Here is a 21,464-nt window from a genome sequence, read left to right on the forward strand (position 1 = left end):
CTCTTCACTCGCTCCTCCGCCTTATATCTCCCTCAAACAAGGACACGACACACCACCAACCCGACTCATCACACAACTCCACCCTTCTTATATCACCAAGGTAGTAATGGTCACTCTTGCCTTATCCCAAGGCAATAGCAAAGTGACCTCTCATCCTCCTATCAATCACAACTCATCACTACTTATAACGCCCCCTTATCACTCCATATAAATGTAAGATCATGCTACTTGGTTGGCCAAACACCATTAAGAATCAACAACTCAAGTAGCCAATCGGAAAAACCACCAATTTGAAGCAAATTTTTGTGACACAAAAGAAATTAAGTCCTAAAACTAGCCTCCTTCCAAGACCCTCCTTATCACTCCCTTCTTGTCCCTCCATATTTTTGGTGTTGCTTTTTCAATTTTTTCATTTTTTTGTTGAAAATCCCTCATTTTGCCTAAGGTGCCCTTTCGGGTTTTCACCTTAGCTTTTCCTTTCCTCTCATGGTGGCTCGCAACTCAATTTTTCATTTTGCCCGGAACGCCCTTTCGGGTTTTCATTCCGTCCTCGGCCACCTTCCCAATCTTGCCTTAGGTGCCCACCCTTGTGGGTTTTCACCTAACCGGGATTTTTTTTCTTGCATTGACAAAAAGAGCAATTTACATATATTACACTCACTCACTCCCCCACACTTAAATCTCACATTGTCCTCAATGTGGAGGAGTGCCAAATTCTTCATAAATTGTTGTGGGAGGGGCCCGAGCCTTCACCTTGCTCATATGCCCCTCGGTTTCCTCTTCTTCTTTCTCTTCTTTCTTTTTCTTTCTTTGCCCTCTGATGGGCTTCATCCACTTGTTGTTGATTTATGATGGGTTGGTATTGAGGTTCATGATGGTGTAGGGACATGTTAAAGAGGCCTCGAATGAGGCCAAAGGAATCCTCTTGAGCTTGGGCGTCGTGGTAGGAATCTTCAAGGTATTGGTGGTGCCTTTCATTTTGAACCCTAAATTGTTGACTAACTTGTTCCCTCCACTCATTTTGGCTTTACCACATAGCTTGATTCTCCGCCCAAACCTTGGCTTGTTGTTGTTGCCAAGTGTAAGACTCCTCTTGTCTTTTAACAATCCCTTCAAGCATTCTTCTTTGAGCCAATTCGGCCTCATCCCCCAACCTTTTGTGCTCCTCAAAGGCATGTTGAAATTGTTCCAAGCTCTCCAACCTTGGCCCATGTTGTTATTGCCAAGTATGGGAGCTCTCAACCCTCCCACTTATAGTTGCCAAGGTCCATGGTGGGATTTGAGGAACCCCCGGCTTCATACATAGGGGTATCTTGAGGTGGTTGGTAGGATGAAGGGATGTGGAGGGTATCATGAAATCCCCCCTCAATAATCTCAACCTCTCTTTCCTCCATTTGTTGGGGACCATGGGATGGCTCAATGGCTCTTCTCTTGCGCACTCTTTGTGGGGGTGGGTTTGGTAGGTTTCCCTCGGCGGGACAATAGAAGTCTCGGGCTCTCAACCCACTTGGAAGGGGGCCATTCATTGGTAGCCTCATGTGTTGTACATCCCCCCTCCCCCAACTAATAACAACTCCATGGGAGAGTGTCCAAGACTTTGATCATGTGGGTCTCAACCAACTCCGCTTCATTGTATAGGTTGTTACCCCACACCCTAGGTTGGTCTTCGGGAATGTTACCAACCAAGCTAGCCACAAAGAGAGTGACTAATCCCCCACAATTTATGCTCCCCTTTTTCTCTCTATGCTTAGCCGCACTCACCACAAAGAGCTTTGCCCAATCTGATACCCCCTCCCCCTCGGGTAACATCACCCATATGCACTCACGCACACCATTATTGAGTTTTGTTGGCTCCCCCATCGAAAAGAAGAAATAAGATATCATCCAGGTAAGGATTCAGATGGGGGGGTTTGTGATGGCGGAGGTTTTGTCATTATTCGTCATATGAGTCTTCCCCGTGAGGCCAACCCATACATCATTCAACGCCGTTCCTTGTGGGTTAATGAAGGAGGGTGGTCTAGTGACTCTCAAGATTTCCCTCACCCTTTCGAAAGTGAGAGTATTCCACACTTTATTCAACCGGAAGTTTACCCTTGCACTCTCCTTTTCCCCCGTGACATGTAAGGTAGCTAGGAATTCCAAAGTATAGGCGGGGTAAGTGTTTAGTTGAAGGTTCATGTATCTCTCAAGCCCCACCTTGGTTAGGAAAGCAAGTGTTTGGTCATAAATTCCCATATCCCTCAATGTCCCGGGGTGAAGAAATTTGGATACATGTAAAGGTTTGCTCTCAAGGGCCTTGAAGAAATTTTTGGATTGTGTGGGCAACCCCTCATCCCCCCGAAAAGGCTTAGGTGGTGGTGGTGGTGCATCGGATTGTGCTTGATTGGAGGATTCACCTCTCTTCTTTGATTTCCCTTTTCCAATTCCGAAAACCATTTTTCTTATCCAACAAAAGTTTTAAAAGACACTTAAAACAACCAAAAACTGAAAAATTTTCTATGGGGCAATTCAACAAACACCTTATGTACACTAGCAAAAACTAGATTGTTTAAGGTGGTTTTGTCGAATTGTTCCTTCCCTAACAGAAAATCTTTCCCAACAATCCACAATAATCAACAAAAGCAAGAATTTAACCCAACTAACTAATGTAAATCGGATTAAACTAATGTGAAACAAAGAAAGTAGAGGAAAGTTGTTATACCTCCCCGGAACTTCTCAAACTTGCTTGAATAATGATGGATGTTGCGTAAAAACCCCCTTATGACCCGTAAATCCACTTGTAGAAGATTCAAATTGACCCGAAAAATTTTAGGGTTCTTGGGAAATTTGGGGATTTTGTCAGAAATTTGGTGTTTTGATTGTGTTTTTGATGGCACAATCGAATTATATGAAGAATTTGGTGAAGAGATTTGAGGTTTGTTGATGAAATGTGGTGAGTTGATTGGTTTTAGAGTGATTGAGAGGAGGTGTTGGGGTTTTTTGTCGAAAAAGGAAGGGGTTAGAATGATGGAGATGTACGGGATTAGGAAAGGTAAAGGAACGAAATATCAGACCTGCGCAGGCTGCGCAATTTCTATACTTGCCTACGCAATCAGGCGCAGCTGCGCTGACCCTTTGCGCAGGCTGCGCTTCAACTCGCAGTTTTGCTCCTAATTCCTTTTTATTCCCATTTCCAAAATTAGCCAAATTTGGCTCCCTTTTTCCTTGTTCCCCTTTCTTGGCTTCTTCCAATGAACTTGTACATTAAACCCGACTCTCATCTCCTCTTGGGCACGCCTTCCAAGAGGGTTTTGCCAAATCACTACATCATTTAACAAACCTCAAGTGCTTTTTAAATTTCAATGCAAATTAAATTAGTTAAAACGAAATTAAAGTGCAAGGAAATAAATTACGGTAATGAACTACACTAGGAAAGCAATTAAATTGAGATAGAATATTTACAATTTTGCCATTATTTAATGTCGATGGCTCGACATAATGCTTCATGAGGATTAATCTTTGTAAACGGGATCCTCCAATCGAATCTCTTCCTCTTCTTCAAGGCCTTGCATCCCTTCGTGGTAGACTTTGATTCGTTATCCGTTAACTTTGATCAACTTTCCCGAGTTGGGAGTTTCTACATCCACCGCCCCATGTGGATGTACTTTCTTGACAATGTAAGGACCGAACCACCGGGATCGCAACTTGCCCGGAAAAAGTTTGAACCGATTTTGGAACACAAGGACCTTGTCTCCTTCCTTAAAGCTTCTTCGGGATATCATCTTGTCATGCCATATCCGAGCTTTTTCCTTGTAGATCGTGGCGTTGTCATAAGAGTCTAACCGGATTTCCTCCATTTCTTGAATTTGGAACTTCCGGTGCAACCCCGCTTCATCCACACTTTGATTGAAAGACTTGATAGCCCAATAGGCTTTGTGCTCAATTTCCACCAGGAGGTGGCACGTCTTCCCATATATGAGACGATAGGGAGACATGCCAATAGGAGTCTTATACACCGTGCGGTATGCCCATAATGCATCATCCAACCGCTTGCTTCAATCCTTCCGGTCCGGGTTCACCATTTTTTCAAGGATCCCTTTAATCTCACGATTGGACACTTCCGCTTGCCCATTTGTTTGAGGGTGATAAGCAGTGGAGACCTTATGAAGGACTCTATATTTCTTCAGCAATCCTTGAATAACCCAGTTGCGAAAATGCGTCCCCCGATCACTTATGATAGCCTTTGGGAAACCAAATCTTGAGAAGATAAAGCTTTGAATAAAGCTAGACACGGTCTTGGCATCATCAACTCTTGTGGGGTTCGCCTCCACCCACTTCGAGACATAGTCAACCGCAAGCAAGATATAAAGAAACCCGCTCGAGTTCGGAAAGGGACCCATGAAGTCGATCCCCCATACATCAAATACTTCACAAAAGAGGATTGGTTGTTGAGGCATCTCGTGCCGTCGAGAGATGTTTCCACATCATTGACACCGATCACACATCTTCACATAAGCTTGGGCATCCCGGAAAATATTAGGCCAATAGAAACCACATTCCAAGATCTTCCGGGCGGTTCTTTAAGGACCAAAGTGCCCTCCATAAGCGTACTCATGACAATGTTGGAGGATTGAAGGGATTTCCACATCCGGAATGCAACGTCGGATGATATTATCTTGGCACATCTTCCACAAGTAGGGGTCATCCCATATGAAGTAGCGGGAAATATTTTTCAACTTATGGCGTTGGCTAGAAGATAAGGATGTGGGAAATTTCCTAGTCACCATGTAGTTGACAAGGTTAGCATACCAAGGCTCAACGACTTTCATAGCATATAAAGATTCATGTGGCAAGCTACCACCCACTACTCCCATGGTCTTCACTAAATCCTCATTAATGTGAAGCCTACGCAAATGGTCGGCTACCACATTGGCGCTTCCTTGCTTGTCTTTGATTTCGATATCAACTCACTCAACAAGAGAACCCATCTCATTAGCCTTGCCTTGGTGTCCTTCTTGTCTACGAGTTGCCTTATGGATTTGTGATCGGTGTAAATAATAACCTTAGCACCCAAGAGATAATCCCGAAACTTCTCAATGGCATACACCACCGCCAAGAACTCCTTTTCCGTGGTGGTGTAGTTTCGTTGAGCATCATTCAAAAGTGAAGAAGCATATTGTATCACATGAGCTACCTTCCCCTCCCTTTGGCCTAAAACCGCGCCAAGGGCATAATCGCTAGCATCGGTCATGATTTCAAAAGAAAGGTCCCATCTTGGAGCTTGAATTATCGGGGCCATCACAAGCCTCTCTTTCAAAGAATCGAATGCCACCCTACAAGCATCATCAAAAACAAACTCCACATCCTTGTACAAAAGCTTGCACAAGGGGTAAGCAATCTTGGAAAAGTCTTTAATAAATCTGCGGTAGAAGCCCGCGTGTCCTAGGAACGACCTTATCTCCCGAGTATTAGTGGGATATGGCAAGGTTTTTATTACTTCAACCTTAGCCACGTCCACCTCAATCCCTCTCTTTGAGACTATGTGACCTAACACGATGCCGCTTTTAACCATAAAGTGACATTTCTCGGAATTCAACACAAGGTGTGACTCCGTGCATCGTGATAGGACCATAGTTAGGTGGTCTAAGCAAGCTTCAAAACTGTCTCCATGGACGGTGAAGTCGTCCATGAAGACCTCTAAGACTCTTTCTACAAGATCCGAGAAAAGACTCGCCATACATCGTTGAAATGTACCCGGAGCATTACACAAACCGAAGGGCATCCTTCCGTATGCATATGTTCCGAAAGGGCATGTGAATGTTGTCTTGGATTGATCCTCCGGGCGTATGGGGATTTTAAAGTACCCGGAGTACCCATCCAAGAAACAATAGAATTCCTTTCCCCCTAACCTCTCTAACATTTGGTCTAGAAAGGGTAAGGGGAAATGGTCTTTAAATGTCACGGCATTTAGGCGGCGATAATCGATGCAAACTCTCCACCCGGTTTGAATCCGAGTGGGAATTAAAGCTCCTTCTTTGCCCTCAATTACCGTCACCCCACCCTTTTTCGGCACACATTGAGTGGGACTTACCCATTGAGAATCGCTAATTGGGTAGATGATTCCCATTTGGAGTAATTTGATGATCTCTTCTTTGACTACTTCCATCATTGGCGGGTTCAATCTCCTTTGGGGTTGCCTAACCGGCTTCGCTTCTCCCTCCAACCGGATCTTGTGCATGCATATGCTTGGGCTTATCCCCTTAAGATCCGCAATACCCCACCCAAAAGCTTCCTTGTATTTGTGTAATACATCCACCAATCTCTTCTCTTGGTCACCCTCAAGTTGGTTTGATATTATGAGGGGTAGGGTGTTGTTCTTCCAAAGAAAAATGTACTTCAAGTGGTCGGGAAGTGGTTTTAGATTGGGAGTGGGAGGTTTTATAATGGATGGGAGTGGTCTTTCAAGGGAGGCCTCTAGTGGAAGGAATTTGGCTTGGTAGTCATAAGAATAAGATGAAAAATAAGCTTTAGTGGAGCTGGGAATTGCGCAGGCTGCGCTGGCGAGCTGCGCTGGCTTGCGCAGGCTGCGCTCTGGGTTTGAGCAGGCTGCGCCCTGGCTCGGCATTTCTTCCTCAACTCCTTTCATTTCTTCTTCCTCCTTAGATTCTTCTAAGGGTTATTCCTTCTCCAATGCCTCTACACTTTCCTGCACATCATGAGACAACAAAAACCGCAACCCTTCCTTCTCGACATTGTTAGTAAGGGCCACTTCAAGTGGGTCCCGATGACTCAATTGGTAGACTCGATTTGCCAATGGCTAAATTATATCAAGAAAGTAGCAAAAGCTCAAATCATCGGTCTTTTTCATTGTCTCATACACATTATACTTCAAGATTTTCCCTTCAAATTCCATGGTCAAATTTCCATCATACATGTCAAGCTTTGTTTTAGTGGTTCTCATGAAAGGCCTCCCTAACAAAAGGGGTGTAGCCTTGGAATCCGGTTCCATGTCTAAAACATAAAAGTCGGCCGGAAACATGAACTTATCAACCTCTACTAACACATCTTCTACAAGGCCTTTGGGATGAATCGTAGAGCGGTCCGCTAATTGGATCACAACATTGGTCTTAGACAAGGGAGGCAATTCTAAGGTCTCATAAATGGAGTAAGGCATGACATTAATAGAGGACCCCGAGTCTAGCATAGCTCTAGCAAAAGCTTTGCCTCCAATTGAGCACGGTATAGTTAGCATGCCCGAATCATCACACTTTTTGGGAAGATTTCGTTTGAAAATTGCCGAGACATGCCTACTAACCGTGACTCTTTCAACTCCTTTCCTTGGCTTCCGTTTTGGGGTGCAAAGTTCCTTGAGAAACTTTGCATACCTAGGGACGGTTTTGATGATAGTAAAAAGAGGGATGTTGACCCCACATTTCCTAAAAGTTTCATAAAAATCGGAGTCTTTATCAAATTTCTTGGGATTTGTGAGGGCAATAGGGAATGGTACCTCCGGTTCATATTCTCTTTCGATCTCTTCAATTTGATCCTTGGTGTTGGTACTCCCTTTCTTTCCTTTGTCAATGCTCAAAGGATTCTTTTCTTCTTCCTCATTAGCTTTTGAAGATGTCCCTTTCTCTTGTTCAATCACAAGTTCTTCTTCAATTTGTTTTTCAATGTCAATGATCCTTTCTTGTGACTTGGCCCTTCTCTTCTTCTTTGGAGGATATTCTAAAGTTCTCCCCTTCCTCATGTCATAGCACTAGCATTTTCCCTAGGAGGGAATATAGTGGAGGGAATAGAAGTGGAATTCCTTTGGTTTTGCTTGGCAAGTTCTTGGGCAATTTGTCCAAGTTGGACCTCAAGGTTGGCAACCTTGGCATCACTAACACTCTTGTCGGCATCAATCTTGTCAAACCTCTTGTTTGTCTTAACTTGCTCTTGCAAAATATTCTTAAGCAAGTCTTGAACACTTGGTTCCTTTTGAGAATTGGTGTTGTTACCTTGATTGCGAAATTGAGATGATTGACCTTGGTTTGGTTTCGACCTTGGTTGTTGAAATTGCCATTCCTATTTCCTTGAGAATTGGAACCTTGACCTTGTCAGGAATTTTGGTCCCTCAAATGATTGAATTGGTCATTAACAAAACTTTTGGAAGTGTCACTGATAGGCTATCGCACACCTATGCAAAGATAATATTTATACCCTAGACAACAAATGAATGTAGTACGTAGGGGTCGAACCACAGAGAGACGGGAGTTGTTAATTGGTTGATATGGAATGAATTTTACCTTGGTAGATTATCGATTGATTGATTGGGTTGAAGTGATAAAACAATAATAAATAAAATGTCTAGGGAGGTCGGGTCACACATGCAAATTATGTAAATGCTCAAATTAAACATAGGAGTTGATAAATCGTCAATTGTTTAGGCTTAGAGACACCCACCTTACGATATTAGTGTCAACCATAGACCGGGTCCTAGAGAAACTCTCGTCCATGACTAGGTCGTCCTACTACACATGCTTAGTCTAATTCAATTCCGTGCCTCTTGACTTTTAGAACGAATGAACAAACTTAATCAATGAATAAGGCCTTTAAATAAAGATTAAACATTAAGGTGCAAACATGTGATAGAAACAATTAGACAATATTATAACAACCTAATTTAACATTTTACAAATACTTTTTATGCATGGCTCCCTTCATTCCCTAGACAAAATAAACTACTCTAACATGATGGAAATGTAAATTAAACTAGTGATAAATGATAACATAATGAAAATATGAATAAGAAATTACCTTGCAATTGGAAATGGAAATGGAAATGGAAATGGAAGAACAATACTTGTAATGAAATAACTTGAAATGAAACTTTGGAATAAAACTTGAATGGAAATTGTATTGAAATATTTTTAACATAAAGTAAATCTAATCTAAGCTAAGCTAATATCTAAACTAATCTAACTACTAAACTTAGAGAGAATTATGAGAAATTGTGTAGGTGAATGATGTCCAAGGTGTCCCGGATCAACACCCTATTTATAGGAAATCATAAGGGAAACGTATGCATTTGATGGAGCATTGAACACACTCACGGACTGTTCAACCCCGATCGGGGTCGTGTGTTTCTCGCCTGTTTGTCTTCAATTGTGATTAATTATCAAATGGTATCCAATGCTTATGATTTAATACTTGTTTAATCACCCAATTAATCATACTTTGGCATCCCAAGCTCCTCAAAGCATCCAAAGTAGCATCCAATATTTAGCATCTTATGTTTTCATTATGTGGACTTTGCATTTGGGCTTGATTTCCATTTGACTTTGTTGTGCATTTCTTCATTTAATCCATCACTTTTGCTTATGCAAGTCCATGCATTATCTTCATGCTAGTCCATACTTAGTCTTCAACTTAGCTTGCTTCTAGTGACTTGCAAATGATTAGGATTAAACTCCTAAAAGCTTATGTACCTACAAAATATGATAGAACATACAAAAGTAACTAGAAATATAATATTAGCTCAAAATCACTAAGGTTAGTGCATAATGTCATACAAAATGGAGCTAAAATATGGGGTTAGAGTGTATATAAAATGGACTTATCAGTCACCACCCCAACCAAGACGAGTGTTGTCTCTACTCCCAACATTGTAGGTATTGCCATTAGGGTCATAATTGTAATATCCTCCCCCGGAAGGATTCCTACCATTGTAATTTCCATAACCCATTGCACTCACATTTTCCACCCCAATTCCTTCTTCAATCATAATGGGGCAAGCTTCCTCCAAATGAGGACCTTGGCAATAGTTGCATTCCACTTGATTCCTTTGATTTCCGTCCTTGTTTGGAGTGTTCACTATCATGTTCTTCACTAAGTGAGTTAGGTCATTCACACTTTGCTCAAGATTTTGAGTTGAAGAGGAGGAGGTTCCCATTGAAGATGCATTTCTTGATCCCCTTTGACTTCTACCATAATTTCTTGTGGTTGAGGCAAGTCTCTCAATGATCTCCTTCGCATCCTCTATGGAATAATTCTCCAAATCTCCCCCGGTGGCGGAATTGACCATCCTTTGATCTTCTTGGCCTAAACCCTCATAAAAGTTAACAAGAAGGTCATCTCCACTCAACCCATGGTATGGGCATTGAGCCACCAACCTCTTAAATCTTTTCCAATATTCATACATGGTTTCCCCATGGTCTTGCTCTATGGTGGTGATTGCCTTTTTTGCACGGTTGTGGCATGAGTCGGGATAGAATTTCTCAAGGAAGGCCGCTTTCATTTCTTTCCAAGTACTTATGGACCCCGGAGTAAGATAGAAAAGCCAATCCTTAGCCGCATCCATCAAGGAAAACGGAAAGGCACGAAGCTTGAATTGGTCTTCCGTCACTCCATTTGGGATGGCTCCTTCACACATCATGTGAAACTCCGATAAGTGCCGGTTAGGATCATTTCCCGCTTGCCCATGGAATTTGGGTAAGTTGTGAATGAAAAAACCTTTAAGTTCAAAGTTGGCATTTGCTCCCAAAGGAGGGTATGTGATGCATAATGGTTGTTCATCGTAGTTTCTTTCTCTTAACTCACGAATGGTTCTATTATCGTTCGCCATTCTAGGATATTCTACTTCAATGCACTACTACAAATCCAGGCAACTACAACGCCCCTTTAACAACGATTATTCACGAAAATCACAATAGACGTTGTAGAATGTATGGCGCGAATTTTACTAAAATTAATTACAACGGGTATGGTTATAAAAACCGTTGTTATTAGTTTTAACAACGGGTCACACATGCACAACCGTTGTTAATAATTTGGCGCAAAATTGGCGCAAAGTTAGTGAAAAGTAATCACAACGGTTACTTTTGTAACCCGTTGTTAAAACATATTTGACAACGGGTGTTTTTTACAACCGTTGTTAAAACATATTTCACAACGGTTGTTGTTTAATAACCGTTGTCAATACCTTCCATACTATAAACCACACAAACACAAGTCTCTGTGCCCACAAAACACAACCCTTAATACACAAACACAAACACAGCAGACAAACACAAACACAAAACACACACTTTCTCTTTCTCTCTTTCTCTCTTTCTCATCGTCGCTTTATCTTCTCGCCGTCCTTTGTTGATTTCATCGTCTCTTACGTTCTGTATTTATCAGGTAAATATCGCCGTCCTTCGTTAGTTTCATCGTCATTATTTTCTTTTTCTATTTATTTCTTTTGCATGTATGTGTTTTTATCGACCATTATGTTATTTGTTTAAGTATTGTTCGCATAATTAGTTAGTAAAACAATGAAGAAGCAAGATGAAGAAGCAAGATAAACATAATTAATATATATATATATATATATATATATATATATATATATATATATATATATATATATATATATTTATAAATACATAAATTAAAAAAAAATTACATATATAAAAATGCAATTCTTATATTTTCATAGAGGATCTTATTCTGCTCTATCGTATCCGTCCTCTCCTCCTTGGCTATTTGGAGGTTCCGTTCAGCAGTTGCTATATCGTCATATAGCCGCAATCGCTCGCTTTTGCTCCGTCAAGCCATCTTCTTTGGCGTGCTTCAGTACGGATCGAGCATCCGCAAGGTAGCTCCTGAAACTTTCCTCAATATGGAGGAATCGGCGGATGAAGCTGTTGTTGTTCTCGATCATAGTAAGAGTCTTAAGGATGAAATCATTCATTTTGTTGGAGTTTGGAGTTTGTTTTGAAAGATTAAGTAGAGTTATTTATTTGGAGTTTGTTTTAGCAGTTAGGGTTTGGAGATGTATATATTGAGATAATGGAAATGTTAGTTGAGATAATGCAATGTATTTATACTAAGCAATGTGTGGGTTGAGTTGTTTTTTTAATTAATATATATGTTAGGAAGTTGTGCCATAATCATCATCATATCTCTCAATGCTGCTTCAAATCTTATTATTAACCCTTCTCATTCCATATTGTCCGTTCATATGCACAGTGATGTCAGTAATAATGCATGCATCGGAATTCTAACGGGCCGTAATTATGCATGCATCTAGTAATATTTAATTTAATTTTTTTTTATTTTTTAAGAACAAACAACAACGGTTATTTACAAACAACCCGTTGTCTTTAGTTATAACAACGGTTTTGTATATTAAAACCCGTTGTTTTAACTTTCCCCCCAAAATTGAGTCACACTTTCCACAACGGGTTTTTATACTTAAAACCGTTGTTAATATTTTTAACAACGGTTTCCTTAAGAAAACCAACCGTTGTTAAAACCTTTTACAACGGACGCTTTAACAACGTCCGCTTTTTTATATAACAACGGTTTTTGACCGTTGTTATAGCCTGTATCTGTAGTAGTGATGGGGTTCACCGAAAGTGGTTCTTCTTCAACTTAGGTTTCCCTAGGTTGTCTTTGATACCACGGGTTTGTAAACAACCAAGAGTATGCTCTGAATGAGTCCTCTTCAACGGGAGTAAATTCACCACCTTGTGGGAAACTAAACATAAACCTTGACACTACACAAAACAAATTAGAACTTCCACTTACTTCTAACAACAAAGAGAAGATAAAAACAACTAAACATGTATTTCACAACTCAAGCTTTTAGCTATGTTGCCCCTTCCCCGGCAACGGCGCCAAAATTTGGTAAGACAAAAGACTAGGTCGTTAAATGCTAGAATTAAGCTACCAAATTAGATATTTATAAACCAAACTCGACTCTACACTATGCAATACGAATAGTAGTAAAGGGAAGTAAGGGACGAACCCAAGAGTAGGGATTAAGACTAAAGCTTGAATTAAACTAATGACAATGAACAAAATACAAGACTATGCACAAACTATGGATATTAACATTGGACAACAATCGAGATACATGAAAGGGGAATTGGCATGGAGGGAACAAGTAACAAGATGGAAAAGATGTGATTTTTCTTATGAAACAAAGTAACAAACACTTGGTATGCAAACAACAATAATATGAGATGAAAACTTGGTATAATCCTACAAGCTTCAACTTTTCTCAAAGTAAGACTCTTTTCTCTCCAAATTCATTTACCCAACAACAATCCTCAAGCAATTGATCACCACTATCTAAGCCAACAATGATAATCCTACTTAAACTACAATTTCCAACACTAAGCCATGTAAGAATTGTAGCCAAGAGCATGAAGAACACAACCAAGAGGAAAGTAAATGGGATATCAAAAGAGCATGTCTAAGCCAACAAACCCAATGATATAAACAATTTCTACTCACAACTATTGATACTCTAAGCCAAGATAACAATAATTATGAGATGTTTCAATAAGTTATCACAAAAGCAAGGAACTTTGCAACAATCAAGCAATAGATGAACATTAAAGAGGCAAGAGTGATCACTTCTCACAATAAAACATTCATCATGACATTCAAACACAGAAATTGAAATAAATGAAAGATGAAAGAGTAGAGAGTCAATACAATGATAAAGTTGAAGACTTGAAACGGATTACACCAAGCAAGGAAGGATTTAGCCTTCCATAGTCTTCATAAACCCAAAATAACAAGGAAAGATTACAACTTGAATGAAAAAGTCTTCTAAATTATTACAAGATTCAAACCCTAAATGATGAGATTAAATGAGATGATATGATGTTCTATGATGTTTTCAGGTCTTCAAACTCTTGGGTATATATAGGGCTTCACGAAAACCTAAAAATATTTCATTTAAGAAGCCCAAAAGAAGATTAGAAGGCCCCGTAAAACAGAGCTGCGCAGCCTGCGCAAAAATCCTTCTTGCCTGCGCAATCGTGCGCAGCTGCGCCCCATGTTTGCGCAGCCTGCGCCTGGGCTCGCACTTTGGACTTCTAATTTCCAAGAACTAGACCTCTTCAATTGTTCTCATTTCTTCTAATCTTCACTTCTCACTTCTCCCAGCTGGATATTAGGCCTTATGTGAGCCGCTTGTGCCTTGTCTTGACCGTTGAAAGGTTCTCCTTGATCCTCGGGTTCCGTGCATCAAAATTAATTGTAAAACCGAGGTAAAATGGACAAGTTGCCACATCATAACCGATTATCAAATACTAGGAAAAGCACACTTAAAGACCCATATTAAAAGACACGAGGGTGATAAAATCACCCTCTTAGACCGACACAAAACACTATCAACGATTGGAAGAACGAAATTGTTACATAAAAACTAAAGGTCAAATTTTTACATGTCTCATAAAATAATGTCTTTTACATTCCAACTAAACTACTAATCCATAATCATAAGTGTACTAAGGTAGCCTTAACTAAACTACTAACATAAGAACATAGACGACGATACTAATAATTACCTAGAGGCTCAATATAGTCACTACCAAAGCCATGCCCGTCATCCGCATTGTCGTCTCTACGGAAAGGGCGGGCGAAACCTCAGCACGAGGGAGGGGGTTGAGATTGGCGCATCTCAGCCAAAGTTTTTGCATTTCTGCCATTTGTTCAGCTTGGAGATGGACTGTTTCTTGAGTGGCGCGCATTTCTTCCTCAAGACTTTGTCGTGCGGCTCGCTCATTGTTTATTTGGCTGGCAAATTGAGTAAGCTGGGTAGGAGTGTAAGAGAATGATCGACGAGTACCTTTGTTAGACGGACGTTCATACCACATTTCGGCCGCTACATCACCGTTCCCGAAAAATCTTCCACGATTGTCAAAACCATCGACGGCGGTGTAGAACGAATGGTACTCGTCTGGAGCCTCTCCGGGGGGCGTTGGTCGACTCATCTCTTCTTGATAAACGGCCTAAAAGAAGAACAAATAAGGAAAAAATGATGTTATATTTAAAAATGAGGAAAATATAATAAATATTAACATTATGAATTAGAGAAATACAATAAATATTAACTTACGTCGGTCTTAGCAGCTCGAGAATTAACCCACTCCCCCTTCTTGTTTTTCTTGGTCTTTTGAAACAACTTGTAGGGTGTGGCCGACTCACCCTGAAAGTAGCATAAAAACGTAAATTGATTATATTCGGCAATCAATAATTGTAACCAATTTGTGAAAAATAATAAATACAATACTTACCAATTCCTTGAAAGCATCAGAGAAACTCTTACGGCCTAGAGTATGAGTGCCTAGTGCTTTCCCGTCCTTAGCACCCGACATTCTATTTGCCGTATTTATCTTAGAACTTTTGGCAAATTCAGGGTCTTTTTCTTCTCTAGCCTTCAGATTCACCCACCAAGAGAACGGGACCCAATCGAGTTTGTTCTTTAAATACTTGAGTCCATTAATAAACTTGGTAATCCGCCTCGTGACCGCCCTTTGCCATTCATGCTTAGGGTCATACTCTTTAACGACGGACCTTACATGTTTCTATTTCAAAAACAAGTGTTTAATTAGTAATAGAAGAGATGACTTTAATTAAAAAAAATAAAATAAAAATTATTAACGTAAAGTAAATAATAGTTAACTTTTAAATTACCCTAAACCAATTCCATATCTTCAAGTGCTGCGCGTGGCTCGCCTCACTCCATTTGGTGAAGTACTCTTCATCTGAAATGTTATTAGTGAACGACCAACTGAGATATTGTTTTACACACTTGTCACTCCACCTGGAAATTAAAACAAACATATATTGAAAATTCAAATAAAATGATTTGAATGATATATATTTCATAAAGCTAAAAATAAATTTTAGAACACTTACCATTTACCACCTTCTTGTTGTTGTGAGAGAATGATCTGCATATTATCCTGTTCGGGTGTTATATTCTCAACACCCTCGTCATCATCATTATTAATCTCATTGTTCTCCTCGTTACGGCGACTTCCCCCACTACTGCTCCCTATCAACTTTCGAATGAAACCTGCCATATACTAATTATAAACAATAGAAATTGTCAGTCCAATAAAAATCATTAGTACAAATTGCTAGTCCAAAAAAAATTGGAGTGTCATGAACCATATAATAAATAAATAATTTAACACCGCAAATTGGTAGTCCAACAAAAATGAAAACAAAAATGAAGTGTCATGATTAAAATGCTTCAATTTGATTCAATGATTAAAATTCATACATAAAAATGATTTCATTAAAATTCATACATTAATATAGTAGAATTACAACAACTCCCATCACTCATCGCTATCACTATCACTATGAATCAAAAGAGGTTCATCATCTGAAAAAAGCATTCCGACTTCTTCCTCTTCTTCCCCATTTTCCTCTATTCTATTTTCTTCAACTTCAACTTCATTATCCTCTTCTTCTCCGATATCTCCGTCATATTCCCTTTCACCCATTTCCACAACCACTTCATATTCATCTTCAGTTTCTGACTCTTCCACCAAAATTGGTGAAGATGCGTGATCATTGACAACCACATCCTCTTGGAAGACAATTTCGTCAACAAGAGCATCAACATGTGATCTTGCCTTGATTTTAAAAACCGCGGAGCATTGATTACCTTTCTTAGTGGTTGGATAAGGAGCATAACAAACTTGATCAACTTGAAAAGCTGCCACAAATGGATTATGTCCACGAAACTTCTTTTTCTCATTTACATCTACAAGTCCGTATACCTTATGGATATTAAGTCCTAGTTGGGAATTATCAAACCAATCACATTTAAACAATATCACCCTATAAACCCTTTTCTCGGTATAATAAGCAAGGTCAATTACTTCATTTAGGGTTCCATAGTAGTTCAAACCTTCTGTAGAATTCACACAAACCCCATTACTTGAGGTAGCTTTCGAAAGATCAACTCCCTCCTTATAAGCTCGAAATTTATAGCCATTGATAGAATATCATCTCCATGTCTTCACCTTGATACTAGGACCTAATGATAGAGCTATTATTAAAGGGTCCTTTAATCTATAAGAATATCAATAAAATAATATGTTAATTAAGGTGTTATATATATATATATATATATATATATATATATATATATATATATATATATATATATATATTAATAATCTCCATAACTAATGATATGGACAAACAAAATAAATGGATTGGTATATGATAGTATGAGTCAAACGTATTACTTACTTCATTTCGGAACCATTTCGGATAACTTTTGTCATGTTTGCTCAAAACATCATCAGAGGACGTGACATCAGAAAATGTGAGTTTGATATGTGTCTCAAATTCCCTATATATAGCAGGAAAATATTTTAATTATGTATTACCTATAATTTTGATCTAATTTGATAATTAAAAATGTATTGAGTAATGACGAAATAATAACTTACTTTTCATAAGGCTCTAACAATTTCCCACAATTCCTTAGCACATAAAAATGAGAATCTTCATACTCTTTCTGACTCAAGTGCCTCTGAATACATTTTCCAGTTGTAGTTCCCATGTCAGCATTGAATAACTCGGGTAATTTCATTGAATCTAGGTCGTCATCGGAATTCACACCAACATCTAAATCTTTCGCTTTTGTATCAATGTGACTTTCGAAATATAGGGAACAGAAATTTGCAATTTCCTCTAACAAAAAAGAATTGCATATGGAACCCTCCACCCGAGCTTTGTTGCCAATCTTTCTTTTTATATGATTAAGAAATCTCTCAAATGGATACATCCATCGATATTGAACAGGTCCTCCAACCTTCGCTTCATAAGGTAAGTGAATTGGCAAATGCTCCATGGAATTGAAGAAAGATGGGGGAAATATCTTCTCTAACTTGCATATTATCTCCGCAATGTTATTCTCTAGACGTTCCATAGAATCAACTCTAATCGTAGAAGTACACAGGTCTCTAAAAAATTGGCTGATCTCAGTTATTGTATTCCAAGAACCAGTCGGGAGCAACTCTCTCAAGGCAACAGGGAGTAGCCGTTCCATAAAGACATGACAGTCATGAATTTTCATGGAATTCAACACCTTATTTTTATGGTCAACACACCGACTCAAATCTGAAGCATAACCATCCGAGAATTTGAAATTAGCAACCCATTCACATAGAGCCTTTTTCTCCGCAGTTTCTAAAACAAACCTAGATGATATTGGCCGTTTATAACAAAGTTCATTAAAGTCTAAATTTTCTTTAGGGTCAAATTTAGTTTTACCTGGTACATCCATCATCGTGTTGATAAGTTGTTCAAAAAAGTTTTTCTCAATGTGCATAACGTCTAAGTTGTGTCGAATTAACAACGTTTTCCAGTAAGGAAGTTCCCAAAGTATGCTTTGTTTCCACCAACCTTCATTCTTGTCTTTCAATCTTTTCAATTCTTGATCAGAAGCATCAACTATTTTTTGGAAAGTCTTTAACGGAATCCCACACTTCATCACCTGTTAATTTCGACGCGGCTATGCGATTCTCAGTTTTTCTGTTCTTTAGAAAATGCTTACAATTATTGCGGAAAGGATGATCAGGTCTTAAGAACCCACGGTGACAATCGAACCAACAAACCTTTTGGCTATTTTTAAGCCAAAAAGATCTATGTTCTTTTTCTTGACAATAAGGACAAGCACGGTACCCACTTGTGGACCAACCGGAAAGCATGCCATATGCCGGGAAATCATTCATCGTCCACATTAATGCAGCCTTTAATTGAAAATTTTGTTTCTTAGAAACATCGTAGGTGTACACGCCGGTTTCCCAAAGTTCTTTCAACTCTTTAATCAACGGTTGCAGGTACACATCCAAATTTGTCTTAGGGTTCTTAGGACTGAACGAGCGAGAGATAAGAACATAAATTATCGCTTCATACATAACCAAGGAGGTAAGTTGTACGGAGTGACAATCACGGGCCAACATGAGTAATTCTTCCCAAATTGCCCATAAGGGTTAAATCCATCTGTACACAAACCAAGCCGAACATTACGAGGCTCACTTGTAAATTCTGGATGCTCTCTATCAAAATGTTTCCACACTTCTCCATCACTTGGGTGTGCCATTGTCCCCCTTTCTCTTAATCGAGAGTTTCTATGATGCCAACTCATCTCACCTGCTATCTGCTTGGTTGCATATAATCGTTGTAACCTTGGCGCAATCGGGAAATAAGTTAACGGTGTACAAGGAATTCGCCTCCCACTTGAATTTTTTGTACTTTTATACCGAGATGCATGACACTTTGTACATTCCTCAAGATTAGCATTTTCCTCCCAGAAAAGCATGCATCCAGTAGGACATGCATCAATCTTCTGGTGGGGTAGTTGGAGTCCCTTAAGCACATTCTTAATCTCATTAAAATTGCGCGCCATGTCATTATTCTTTGGAATAATGTCACCTACAAACGACACAAACCCATTCGCGCATCTAAGAGATATGTTATTCTCACATTTGAGTGTTACCAACCTAGCTGCCGCTTGCAACAAACTCATATTACTTCCCTCATACACTAGTTGTTCGGCTTTTTCTAGCATTTTATAGAAGGAAGAAACTTGGGGGTTTGGGGTTTCATAACGCACTTCTTCATCGCTAAGGTCGTCGGGATTGAGTTGCTCCTCCAATATTTGTTCAACATTATCACGTAATGCATTTTCCACGAGCTCACGGTAAGGATTTTCACTAACTACGATACTACTTGAACTTCCTTCGGTAGGCATTTCCTCACCGTTATACGTCCATACATAGTAATTATCGGCAAAACCATTCGACCAAAGATGATCTTCAACTACTTTTTTCCCTTTAAAAGCTCTGTTATTGCATTTCTTACACGGACACCTTATTTCACCAAAATTCTTATACATACTACTTTGTTCCACGAAGTTAATAAACTCTTTCACCCCCTTTGCAAATTCACGCTTCGGTTTCTTTTTTTCGTCTAATCTTTCATACATCCATTGTCGTTCGAATCTTTTCATGTTTATATATATCTACAATTCAATTTGTTTGTATATATGTCATAAAAACACAATAACAACCAAAAATAATACTCAATAAACATTATCACCAACAAATAACTATTGTCAACAAGTAGTCTTTTTTTTTTTTGAATTGGGTCCTTATCACTCCAACCTAAACCCATCAATGTACGTTTCAAGTCACTAGCAAACACACACTTGTGATTTATTAATGAGGAAAAAATTCGGCAGCAATTCCCCTTAGTTCTCCAAATACACAAATGTAGAATAAATAATTACTCCACATATGCATTCAGAGAACATTAAAGGAATTGTCACCGAGCTCTTTCCTCATTAACAAATCACAAATACATGTTTACTACCTAAGTGACTTGAAATGTACAAAGACAGTCCCAAAACGGGGACTATTCAAAAATTACTCCTAATGAGTAATTTTTGAACGGGTACTAAGTCAATGTGAACATTAATTTCAATAATATTAAAAACAAAACATACAACAATGACTACTTTCTTAATAATGTCAATTAACAAAAAACTAAGTAACATGACTAATTTTTCATTTTAAATATCTAATCTAATTAACATTAATTCAAATTATCATTTTAAAAACATTAACATTACACAAAACTACTACTAACTATTACACAAATTTTAACACTTAAAAAAAATGGCTTCTATCCTAATTCAACATGCATCAACACTAACTACTACTAATTAACCTACTAACTACTACTAACTATTACACAAATTTTAACACTTCAAAAAAAATGGCTTATATCCTAATTCAACATGCATCAACACTAACTACTACTAATTAGACTAATTAAACAAAAAAAATTAATTAAAAAGAGATTAAAAATACCTAATTAATTTTACTAATAAGTAAAAAGGAAGGATGAGAAAGAAGGTGGAGGGGTGGAGGGCGACAGTGGCTGTGGTGGACGGCGGCGGTGGTGGCGGCAACAACCTATACAAATAACATAAATAAAGACAAGAAAAGGAAAAAGGAAAAGGAAAAGGAAAAAGAACAGATAAATGACAAACCTGGAGTGGTGGTGGTGGTCGGCGGAAGGAGAGGGTGGTGGTGGTGTGGTGGTGTGGTGGCGTCGGATTTGGGGTCGAGTTTAGGGAAAAAATTGATTTGGGGAAAAATAAATTGTGCGACATGAACAAGGCTGTCGCGGCTGAGTTTCTATTTAAGAAAGATCCTGAGGGAATTTCCGTTAGTCAAACACTGTTTGACTTTCCTGACGGAATTTCCGTCAGGATATCCCAAAAACACGGTATCCTGACGGATATTCCGTCAGCATGTTTCTTTCAATTATTGCTGTTTGGGCAATAATTGAGGGAAATATCTTGACGGAATTTCCGTCAGGACCCAATGTTTTTGGAACATGCTGACGGAATTTCCGTCAGGAAAGTTAACGTCTCTTTGACTTTCCTGACGGAAATTCCGTCATAATGTTTCATTCAATTATTGTCGTTTGATTAATAATTTGAAAGGGGGCGTGTGACGGATTATCCGTCAGTAATTGAAACTATACTGACGGATGTTCCGTCAGGATATAATGGCGCCTTTAGATTTTTTAACGCGCCAGTATCGTCTGACGTATATTGACGGATATTCCGTCAAGAATTCAATGCCGACGGAATATCCGTCACAAATCCGTTAGTATCT

General features: G+C 39.0%; 1 protein-coding gene across 1 annotated transcript; it reads right to left on the bottom strand.

Annotated features, from left to right (window-relative positions):
• Positions 1–9,580: 9,580 nt before the first annotated feature.
• On the bottom strand, positions 9,581–10,585 carry LOC141588138 (uncharacterized). Its single transcript, XM_074409592.1, has one exon. The coding sequence runs from the start codon at positions 10,583–10,585 to the stop codon at positions 9,581–9,583; it is 1,005 nt and encodes a 334-aa protein (XP_074265693.1).
• Positions 10,586–21,464: the final 10,879 nt, after the last annotated feature.

The sequence above is a fragment of the Silene latifolia genome, chromosome 6 (assembly GCF_048544455.1).
Source record: "Silene latifolia isolate original U9 population chromosome 6, ASM4854445v1, whole genome shotgun sequence".
NCBI classification, from domain to species: domain Eukaryota; kingdom Viridiplantae; phylum Streptophyta; class Magnoliopsida; order Caryophyllales; family Caryophyllaceae; genus Silene; species Silene latifolia.